This window comes from Ischnura elegans, chromosome 8, assembly GCF_921293095.1.
Source record: "Ischnura elegans chromosome 8, ioIscEleg1.1, whole genome shotgun sequence".
In the NCBI taxonomy this organism is placed as follows: Eukaryota; Metazoa; Arthropoda; class Insecta; order Odonata; family Coenagrionidae; genus Ischnura; species Ischnura elegans.
Window position 1 is genome coordinate 53,517,164 of NC_060253.1, and position 12,010 is coordinate 53,529,173.

At 37.2% G+C, this 12,010-nt stretch overlaps 1 protein-coding gene across 1 annotated transcript in view; it reads right to left on the reverse strand.

Annotated features, from left to right (window-relative positions):
* Nucleotides 1-7,088: 7,088 nt before the first annotated feature.
* The window catches only part of LOC124164413 (protein artichoke-like), a 66,151-nt gene continuing 61,229 nt past the window's right edge, over nucleotides 7,089-12,010 (reverse strand). The window contains exons 10-11 of the mRNA XM_046541737.1: nucleotides 9,724-9,878; nucleotides 7,089-8,407 (exon numbers count right to left, since the gene is read on the reverse strand). Of these exons, the coding sequence (XP_046397693.1) occupies nucleotides 8,024-8,407; nucleotides 9,724-9,878 (539 nt within the window). The 3' untranslated portion in view covers nucleotides 7,089-8,023. The remainder of the gene's footprint in view (nucleotides 8,408-9,723; nucleotides 9,879-12,010) is intronic.

The following is a 12,010-nucleotide window of genomic DNA, read 5'->3' on the forward strand; positions in this document are numbered from 1 at the left end:
ATTATCCGCATTCATAATTTAACTACAGTTGAAAATCTTTGTTTTTCCCACGCTATTAACGATTTTCTGCGATCAGCCCCGCTGAATGGTAATTGGCGAATGTCGTATTTATTCTGTACGAACCATGCTTCGGAATTCGACGAAAAAACAGCGGAGAAAGCACCTGATGGGAGCTGACAGGACATCCTAACACTACCACTGTCTACTCTAGGTAGTCGTGGTCCCACTCAAGTATGCGTGCGCTATACCGATTGCTATGATATTTCACGCTTTCGACCGGGCAAAATACGCAATTGCGCCAGATTTCCGATGACTTCTAATTTAGATAATTTGGCAAAAATGCTCTTGTAAGCGAAGGAGTTGGCAATGACTCCGTGGAATGAAATATTGGATATATTTCGTCCCAATAGCGGACTTGTTAGCTAATAACTCCCATTTTTTTGTGGGCCGTGTTATGCCATTTAACACTAGGTCTTTTTCGCATACCTAAAAGCCCCATTATCGGTCATTTTTACCGATTTTTTCTTTGTTGTGGTGGCGTGTGTCAGCAATTTCTTTTACATATTATGTTTTGAAGTACGATTATTTTTTTAATCTCTATTTTACAATAATTTCAAATGATAAATAACATTTTTAAACAATTAATTTTTCAAATTGAACAAAACTTTGGAAGGTATACTCCGAGGTAGTCCATGCAATAACTCTGTGATATAACTGCATGGTATAAAAGAAGAAATTGTATGGAAACATGCAAACACTTAGGTGCGAATTCAATCTGCTAACGTGAGTGCTGCTCATAATGCTGAATAAGTCTGATTTTAAAGGACACAACTAATTATCAGAATATTAATGATACCAGTAAAAATGACCACTGTTAGATATATCAGCAAATGTTTCATAATTCATGCTGTCGATTATAAACATTTTTGGCGTGTTATCGGAGGACAAAAATTCATTTAAAGTCAAATATCAACAATTTTTAATCATCGCAAAAGAATAGAAGACCAATTGAAATTCAAAAACGGTCAAAATGGCCGCTTCGGCGCTTTTAGTGTTAAGCGCTTAAGTCATGTGAAATTCGATATCTCGCTTCATGCCGTTGTGGGCCGTGCCACGGACAGGCGCTGGGATTGGGTGAAACGGCACGGTTTCCCCCCGGATCCTTTAATGCCTGCGCTGGATGAGTCGCGATGCCCCACTTGAGTAGTGAGTCTCAGCAGGTGCGGCCATGCCGGATACAGCGGGTAGCTCGCGGAGAAACTTAGTTCACCCCTCCCCCCCCCCTGTCGCGCTGTTAGTTGCGACCCCGCAAAACCGAAAGTTTTCCAAATAAGTTACGAGATATCACTTATATCTGGGCGTAAAAACGGGCGAAAAAAGTGAACTAACAAGAATGGAAAAACGTCCGTAGCAGCAATACGAAAATTTTATAAACACCCAACTCGCATTAGTGTTCACATATTTTTTTACAAAACAGTGTACCTGTTCATCAATGTGGGTGGGGGAGAAGTTGTCGTATTTATTGCAAAAGTCTTTAAGCAAAATCAGTACTGAATTGAAACGAAAGCATTCAACAAATTTTCTTTAAATCGGCGAAAAATGATATGTATTAGGTAGTATAAGATATGTAACAAAAATAAAACTATTTTTTCAAGGAAATAATCTCATAAACTAATGTCACCACTTAGTTTGCTCCCTCCCCCCCCCCCCAGTTATGATCCTGGGTACGCCCTTGAACCCATGTGCTCTTTTTGATTCGAGTCTGTTTGAATATCTGCTCCCCCACTTACACAGACCCTTTGCGTGTTGTATATGCCCAAGGATGTAGCAAGACAAGAGTCAGTCCTTTCCTTTCATCGATTTCAGCAATTTCCTATGGAGAATTCCTGCAACTAGGAAGAAATCAAAGCCTCAAAAGAGGTGTGCAACTTGCAGGGGGGGATCCAGGATTTCTTTCTGGGGGGAGCACAAGCAAGGCCGTATCCAAGATTTGGTTCTGAAGGGGCACAAGCATAGGCGCCGACTCCATGGGGCCTGAGGGGGCTCGAGCCCCCTCAATAATTCTTTTGGGGGGGCGGAGCCCCCCCAATAATTCAAGAATTTAATTAAGTGATATTATCATGCAGTGGCGCCGACTCCATGGAGCCTGAAGGGGCCCGAGCCCCCTCAAAAATTCGTTATGGGTGTGAGGAAATAATGTGTCAGGCTTGTAGATTTTCCCCGGAGTGTACAGATATCGAGATTCGAGTTATCAGTGTTCTAATGTTGATCATATGACTCTTCAAAAATGCTTAAAAAACTTAAAACTCACTACTTATAAAATTTCCCAGGGCAAGATCCCTGGTTAGGGCCCCCCCAATATTTTTTGTAAGTCGGCGCGCCTGGGCACAAGGATACCTCGTAATGCCAAACGAACGCAATGATAATGGGACCGTATTAAAAATCTTGCATATTTTCTAAGGGTCTAGGGGGCACATGTCCCTGTGCTCCCCCCCCCCCCCCCAGATCCCTAGATCCACCTATGGCAACTTGTACCTAGCATGGAAAAAGAAGAAACAGCATGTACTGGTGAGAACAATATGCAATGGACATAGGCGGATCTAGGGGGGGGTCATGGGGGCACGTACCCCCCCAGACCCTTGAAAAATATGCAAGATTTTTAATAACATTCCATTACCATTGCGTTCGTTTTGTATTACGAAGTATCCTTGTGCCCCCCAGACCAAAATCCTGGTTAGGGCCTTGCTTGTGCCCCCCCAGAAATAAATCCTGGATCCGCCCCTGGCAGTGGACTTATGCTTGGATTGCTTCAAACTGTATCACACAAAGCAGAATTACTAAGATAAATTCATTTAAATATTTCTATATTGGCATTTGAAACAACAAAGTGTAACTTTCTCTATGGAATGATGCAGTAATAATAGAACACATTCAAAGAAATGGGTGAAGTCATGAATTTTCGTGGAGGCAAAAGGGGTAATCATTTCAAAAATATCCAATCGGATATGAAATATTTAATCCTTTATCTCTAAACTGTATTATGTAACTATTTTTAAAAATTGCATAGCATATTAAAGACCTCACAGATAAATCAAAACAAAATGTAGAACTTAAAAAACTGAAAATTTATCCATAGTGTGTAGAGAATGAGATACATAAGACATTAAATTTTATTCAAATTGTTTGAAAAATTAGCCTATAGTAATGCATTATTTTACTCAGGTTTACAAAAATTGTCAGCTACACTGATCATATATGTATCATGAAAGTTATAAATTATTGAATAATAGGTTGCCAAAAAGACAAAGTCATTGCAACCCTTTCCAGCTGCTGCGATGGGATTTAATTATATCTCCGCGGTGCTTATAATAAAATTAATGATTAAGGTATTACTCAGGTAAAATGTTTTAGTGACTAGGTATGAGTTCATTTTCAGTATAACCATTCACGCAGATTACACCTAAACCTCTCCATTGTCAGTGCCAATGGATGGTATAGTCAATGTTGATGGCATACATTGCCACTGTAAACTTTCCTGGTTGGCATAGCTAAGTGTTCCTCCAATACCGTTTCCTTCAAAGTTTTTTTTGTTGTAGTGTTTACCCCTTCCAGAAACCATAAATATGTAGTACCTCAAGTAGATAAATTTCTTGGCAAAAGTTTCATTTAGTTGCAAAGTCCTCTATGTGCCATTTTACAGTAATTACATCCCGTTTATACATCATGGAAATGATATTTGCTGTCAGCAATGCCACCATCTAGTATGACCTTAAAATATAATAATCTTTTCTCTGAATATATATTCAAAAGGTCATTCCTCAGTATTCCTTACTCCAAAGGCTCGTAGGCCAGATGTGGTGAAGGAAGCCATCTCATCTGCCCAATAGAAGCGTTTTTAACCATATAAAAATATCACGGAAGCAATTTCATCATGTCCACTCATATACTGGATCTGACAGGCACAACAGGAGATTTTTTTTTATTTCTCCGTGTCACTATGCTGTATAGACCCCTAATGCTTATACAGTAAAATCTCTTTACATCGTAATGGAGGGGACCAAAATTTTGACAGTTTGATGTATGGAGGTTCACTAAAGAGCAGGTTTTAGTATTAGGCACCATTTTTTCATATCCTTCGGAAATGAAAGGCACTGCTGTCTTTTAAACAATAGTATTTATGTGTTTAAACAAACATGCATGCATTAGTGAACATGTGTTTATTATTTCATAATAACAGAAAGCAAGTGCTACTGCATGATTTTTACCATGATTCGAGAGAAAACAATGTGAGCTTTCTTAATTCAACAGTTACTTAAAATTATTAGGATAGTTCGATACCTTTTTCCTTATTTACTGTTAGGTATGCTCTCATATGGAACAAAATGGCCATAACAAATGGTTTACGTGAAAATTACAGCATATTTAAGGTGTATAAGAAAAAAATACACATGAAACATTTATTGTTGAAAATATCATTCCATATACGTAATCACAGCTGCATTAATGGTGTCTAGTTGTCTTGGTACGATTTGCAGAGGTAGTTAGACCATCTCAGGGGTGTCTCCTTGGTATGATAAGTGGAGGTTTTTTGAGATAAAGAGGTTCACTATATAGAGGTTTGCCTATAAATTTACATGTAAATCTGACGGGACCACAGGGGTGGTATGAAGTATGGAGGTTTACGATGTAAAGAGGTTCACTACATAGAGGTTTTACTGTAATAGCTTTTTGTTTTGATGCACTCGATGCAGCCATTATTTCACCAACATCACCATACCGCATAAATAGTATGTAGGTACTATTAAACATGAATTAAATCGAAACTTGAAGCACGTACGTGGTGGAAGGGCTCCATATTAATAATGAAAGACACTTTGTTTCTTCCACAAGTTTATAAAAATTTTTATTTTATTACCGATTTTGGCTGTTACACCATTACCAAATAATGATAATTGATAATGATATTGATAATGGTGTAACAGCCGAAACCAGTAATAAAATAGAAATTTTTATAAACTTGTGGAAGAAGCAAAGTGTCTTTCGTTATTAATATTAATCATGAACTTTGAAGTGAAACATATATTGTCATCAGAAATAATCTTTATTTAGTGTATACCTGTCCTAATTAATGTAAAACACAGAACACACATAATTTTTTTATGAATGGAGTACAGAGAAATTGATTGTTTTGGGAAGGATTTTTATTCATCAGCCTCAATCTCATAACTATAAACAAAGAGTATGAGAAATTTATGGATATATTAGACTTTGATAGCAATTTAATTGTGTACGATGTCATCAATGCATTACATAAATAATTATTACCACCAAGGCTATTTGTATGGTAATCCGGGAATATCGATGAGTAATAATTTTTAATAAATTTGCCAAGCACAATATGTCAATTGATGGTAATGTGATGCACCTCATGTGAACATAAAAACCAGGTACATATACATATAAAATTGGGTAAGGTATGCATGCATGTTTAAAATCAGGCATTAAAACTCCAATTTATTTATAAAAATACTCCAGGGCCATCCAAGCATTAGGTTATTTACATCATAAGTTGATTGTCCTTCTCCCCTCATTTAAGACTTTGAAAAGCCACCCCTTTCCCTTCACATCTTAGGTAAGGTACAGACACATTCAAAAACCATTCCACAAAGTCACCTTCAAAAGTTGACCATTAATTGTTTATGCGCTCCATGTCTACTGGGATTCAATTTGACTTTATCAGGTTATGCAAATGGTGCAACCTGACTACCTATTTTACCTACTCCAAGAGGCTCAAGCCTGATATTAGAGACTGTAAGGTCTCATGAACCCCCTCTCACAGCCAAAACATTCCACCTTTGGAGAAAGCTGAGAAGAATTTAAGGTTTTCCTGTGAATTACCCACTACTCCATGAAATGATAGAAACATCAAAATTGTCCTAAGGTTGCTGGGAAACCGAATACAGCACTCTTATATAATTATCAGTGGATTGCAAAGATATCGCGCGCTAATATTTTTAGCTCCATATTGTCTTGAGAAAAATGCATAAATATGAAGGCAAGTGTAATTCTTATTATCTTAATGTTACCATTCCCATCCACGTCTACATTCACCTGTTTTGGTAGAGAAGTGTTTCCAACAATTATTTTTAGTGTTAACTAGTGAAATATCAGTTTAAGTTTTTCAGTCAAGTCAGTCCCAGTCAATCAGTCAATCCCTCAGTATAAGTTTTTTCAGAATACAAGTAGTGTAAGGAACCCATAAGGATAGGCTAAACTGCTTACCAATTAGCAATTTCCTTATTTATTTGTTCCAGCATACCGCAATGACTCACAATGTTCTGGCTGGGTTAATTTTTCATGTTATGAGACTGTGATCGGTAGACGATAGAAAACTGTGGGATAGTGAATATCCCAAGCAATAACTTAAGAAATAAAGAATGAGGCTATCAAGGAGTTTTTCAATGCAGCAATACATATATGGTGTTGGATTATGAGTGATTTGGCAGTCATGAGTTACAGACATTTAAAATGCGATTGAAGTTTAGGCAACATTTGGAAGTCCTTGAACAAAAATCCCGATTTTCACAGCTTCCTTAAATACACATTGTGATGCCAATAGTTCTCAGTAATTCGAAGGCATGAAAGATTACTTATCAGGGCATGAAATGCCTTACTGGGAGATTTTTTCCTGTGGCCTTTCCTCAGGGGTTGAGGAGAATTGCTAGGAATTTTGGGATAGTGAAGAATACTTTGGTAGGGCTTCAGTGAATGGTAAGAGTAAGTCAAACTGGCCCTTTAAAGACACAGAGGGCATAGGCAATACCCAAAGTTAGGGCACAGGGGAAAACACATTTGCTTGCGCTGACTGTGAGGTCCAAATTTTGAAAGTTACTGTACATATATCACAAGCAGTGATGTTATGGCAAAATTAGCAGTGCCGGAATGCATTTTCCTCAACTTCCTTTAGAAGTGAAATATTACTCTGTATGTTTTTTATTATAGGTTATAATTTACATTTTATTACTAATGTTTTTGTTTTCGTTATGAATGTATATATTAGAAACAGTGAGACTACAAAATTGATAAAAGTTGTCTATTATTATGTATTTTGGCTTACTGACTATATTATGTATGTCTTTAGTTAACCAGTGCCGGAACGGCGTTCCGGCACCATGGCACCACTGACTATAAGTTAATCCATTTAGAAAAATATCTCATTCTAAACCTGAATTTCAGTCAAATGTAATGATCATATGGTAGCAAAACCCCAGTTCCATTAAGACATAGACCGCAGAGATGATATGGCCAACAAAGCAGGTGATGAAAAAGGAGCATGGCATATTAATGGAATTATGGACCTGCATCATTAATGAAGGGCTGCTCATCTTTGCTATTCAATTTCATCCAAAAAGAGCAACAATGTTAACTCATCACAGGAAAATATCTTTCACACATTAGTTACAGTCACTTGCTCCTCTGAAAAAGGCAATTCCAAACCTTCCTCTTCCTCATAAAATCACATGAAGGTCAGGAAAAGTTCCTGGGAAGTGGTTTCATTTGGAGAGGGTCAACTTTAGACTTAATACTGCAAGACATTTGCAGGAGTTCTAAGAAGGACAATAGGATTCATTAAAACTCTTAATATGCCCCATCCAATGTTGTCAACTGCCTCAATCATTTCATTATACTTGATTAAAAAGTAATCAACATGGAAACATCGGTAAATGCATTTATGTACTTAAAGTTTAATTAAAAACCTATAATGATAATCTACACAAGCTCACATGAATTTTTGTGGCCAAAAATAAATCATGCATGCAATGCACACATTCTTTTGCTAATAAATACTGACTCAGTTACCAATTTATTACAAATATATTTTTATGAATTCTCTTTTTTAAAGCATTCAAAATATAAAAGATTTGATATTTTCATTATTTACACATTAATACCACTAGTATCAATGAATCAGACTTATTTTGTTGATCGTTCACACGAACATCTGAGATACAAAAATGCTTTTCTATCTAACAGGGTTTAAAAATACTGTTAGAATAATGGCCACAAAAATTTTCAAGTCTACCACAAATAAACCAACATGGAGACCAGGAGAAGATGATGGAAACCCTGGATAACCCTCAGTAACAATTATATCTTCAAGTGGGCCCCTATACACATCCTTCTCAGTGGCATTGTAATTGGCATAGTACCACTCAGGCAAACGTGAGCGTTTTGAATGTTCCTCCGATGGCCATTTGGTGTAACCTATGCCACCCTTGGTTCTATCCTGCTTATGCCCCTCTATATCATGAAAATCTGCATCAACAGAGGCCTGTGATGCATGAGGATAATATTCTCCTTCGTACTGCTGTGAATACTGCTGGTTGTGCTGTGAAGTTTTAGACACCTGCAAATGTTGATAAAAGTGAATTACTGCGACCTTTTCCTTGCCTGTAAATTATAGAACACATATTTATGCAACAACTGGTTAACAATACTATGAAAGCATTTACATCTAAGGAAGAGGAAATGTCAATATACACTGAGGCAGGATGTGATAAGGCTGGAGGCATTTCAGAAGTGGGCACGGAGATGAATATGGATGTTACATGACATGGAGGAAGAGAAATAATAATGTTGGGTTTAATACCGTCTGGGCTGATAAGACCGCTTCTTAAATTTAAAAAAATCAGTATTGATTTTTCTATAACATCTGAGGTAAATATTGTGACACAGTATTACTGTGATCATTCTACTCTTGCTTGAGAGATTTTTGCTCACGCTGATAGACTCTGGTTTTGGAGATAATCTTGTTTTGCTAATTGAGTCATTACCAATGATGTCCTGAAAATTTTGTTTAAAAACTTCTTCGTTCCAACACTAATACTACATCTCTTATAAATTGAAAAGGATGTAGTCCTGTATGAGATGGAAATGAAGTTTCATGTCAGCAAATTTATACCTTCCAATTTGTAATAAAAAATGGGGCAATGTTTTCAATCTTAAAGTAGAAATAAAATAAGAGTGTAAAAAAAGATTTGGCATATTCTAATTTAACATAAAAAGAGCTTTCTGATGATGCATATTGTGCCTTCGAGCAATCAATATTTTCTTGGACGTTCATAGGTTAGCTCTCAAACTTGAGTAGCTTTAATTTTTAAAACATACTGTGGACACGGTAGACAATGAAAAGAAACCTCTGAGGGAGGCAAGGATGAATGGCAAAAGTGCTAAGCAAAGAGGGGATTCTGAAAACCGTGATTTTGGGTGGGATGTTTGGTAATCAGAGAAGGGAAAGGAAAAGAACAGGGCTTAAGGATATTATTCAAGGGATTAAGACATACTCAGAGCTTCAAAATGAATAGCAGGGGTATAATGGTTTATAATAGTTAACTTATGGGGCCCAATGGAGAGAATTGGAGTTTATTCTCCTCTTCCAGGGCCATATCACGAATTAGGCAAAGTTTGTACATGTTTGCCTATAGACCTAAGATCTTAAAGGAACCCCAAGAGTTTTCTTTTTTTCCTCCTTCAAACACCACCCTGTATCACTTGATGGATAGCATATTTTTAGGACCTATAGGAGCAGTTACATATATAATTTCCTCCGTTAAGTAAATGATATTGCGCAAAATTTTAAAGGATGGATTCATATGCTCGATCATTCTTAAAATAAAGAGATGAAAGCTGGCTAACTATAATATTGTCATGAAAAATTTTTACCTTAGTGACCTTAGCTTGTCCTCCTGGTGCAAGAAGATATGATGACAAGTGAGTTCCATGAGAAGGAGAAGATGTTGTTTTTGTGGACTTATCTCTTGATGATGAATCCACAGTTGAGTTTGCCTTCCTCAGAGATGAATTTAGCTGAGGCTCAACTAGAAAAGAAAGATTTTATGTTATTAGCATGAAGCTCTATAATTGGGGTAGTTGCAAGTCCTTAGCCCCTCCCTAAATAGAGAGTCATGTTACTTAGTCGTGATGGATCCAGTGGGGGGCTGGGTGGCTATAGTCACCCTCTGGGGTATAGAATTTACACCTGATAAAAAGCCTTAAAATTCTCAAAATTTTCGAAGCCTCCCGGATCTTCAATACTACTGGGAGGTTACCCTCAGACTTCCCACCTAATCACCCACTTGACCATAACTTGAATCCAGCACTGTCGTGTGGTATTAGTCACTACAATTTAGTTTTTGATGTTACTGGGGAACTGATTCACCATTTTTGGACATTGATGTGAATTCCAGTTGCTTAAGAGGCAAACAGTTTAATCTGTGTGTACTGGTGAACTCTACCTGGAAATATCTTCAGGATATTAAACTAAATAGGAGCCATAGTTTGCCTATTTAGAAGGCATTTCCAAGGTAAAAGTACCTTCAAAGTGACTCTATTCTTCTGTCAACCTGCATCAGGACTTTTGACCTTACCCTGAGCAGCAATAGGTCTCAGCCCTCCCTTCGCTAAGCAAAACTGTCAAGGCATATAGGGATGTGATCAATGTGCCACATTGACAGTTTTTTGACAATAATTTGAGGGAAACTTGAAAGCATTAATTGTGAAATGGATTATTTGCATTTTCTTGCTTGTCAAAATATTTTGAACAAATTTCCAGCATAGATAAATCGATTTTAGAATACCAATCGAAACACGCATTTCACACATACAAATTGACACAGATAAAATTAGAAAAGAAAGTTGAACGAAACCATATCATTTTTAAAGTAATATGTTCAGCTAAAATTTTCCTTGGCACAGTTATTAACACATTCAGCGCGGAGCAATTGACATGGTCCCGTCCAAGCCGAGACACAGAGCACGTCAATTGACATGCTCTGCCGGTCGGACGGGGGACGGGACATTTCTCCGCCTCTGTACGTAATTCATATCCATTTCCAAGTCTTATGATCGTGTGCATGGCCTTCAGCAAGCTTCCCTCTTTTGACCCCTGTGCACTGTTTGAAAATAGCAGTATTTGAACGGAAGCTATGGTGCAAAAACCATTCTCTAATTTTTCTGTCTTATTTTATCAGCCGAAAATTCATGAAAATCGGGCCCGCATTGAATGTGTTAAGACTCTTCTACGCATGGCATTTATTATGACATCAATCAGTAAAATTGTAAGTATACATAATAAAGCTAAAATTATCCATTATGTACTTATCACTATGAGGCAGGGCTTGATGAGCCTCTCGTTAAGGTCAAGAACTTCTGTCCATTTTCCAACCCACCCAGCACAGCCCACACTACCTGTGTATCTCCCAATGTAAGGTAGATGCAATGTAGTACAGGATACACTTCAATTTTCTCTTTTGGCTCCATTACTGAATGCTCACCAGTGGTGTCATGGCAAAATTAGCAGTGCCGGAACACTCTTTCCTTAACTTTTTTTACAAGTAAAACATTACTGTTTTTTATTACAAGTTACGTCTGCATATTTTAATGTAAGTTTTTGTTTTGGTCACAAATGTACACATATATATTAGAAATTTTGAGGCACCAAAACTGTAAACAAAATTTTGAGATTGTTAAATAACAGGGCACTTTGCTCAATAGGCTCTAGACATAAGCAAGGAGTGAAATACATAGTTAAGTATTTAATTTAAATCTTACTTTGAGTTCACGAGCCCTGTCATTGTTAATATGAGTTCAAATGCCTATCATGACAAGTCATGCACTACCTTTTGGCAAGGTCCTAACCCACATCTTACCAAGTTTATCTGGCCAGTTGATAGTGTAGCAGATAGTGAAGGGGAAAGCATAGGATCCATTTTCGGCAGCACTAATTACATTCAGCCTTTTGTTTCATATTTTTCCAAGATTTCTCAAGGAAGACATTTTTAAAGGAAGTGAATTTAATGCAATGCAATTTGGCATATTCACAGTATGATATGGAGATAGCGACTAGGACGTACCCAGGATCAAAACTGGGGGGGTGGGGGGCAAGCCATGGTCGTTCAAGTTGTAACATAACATTTTAGCACGGAAAAGGTTAATGAAATCAAAATTTTAG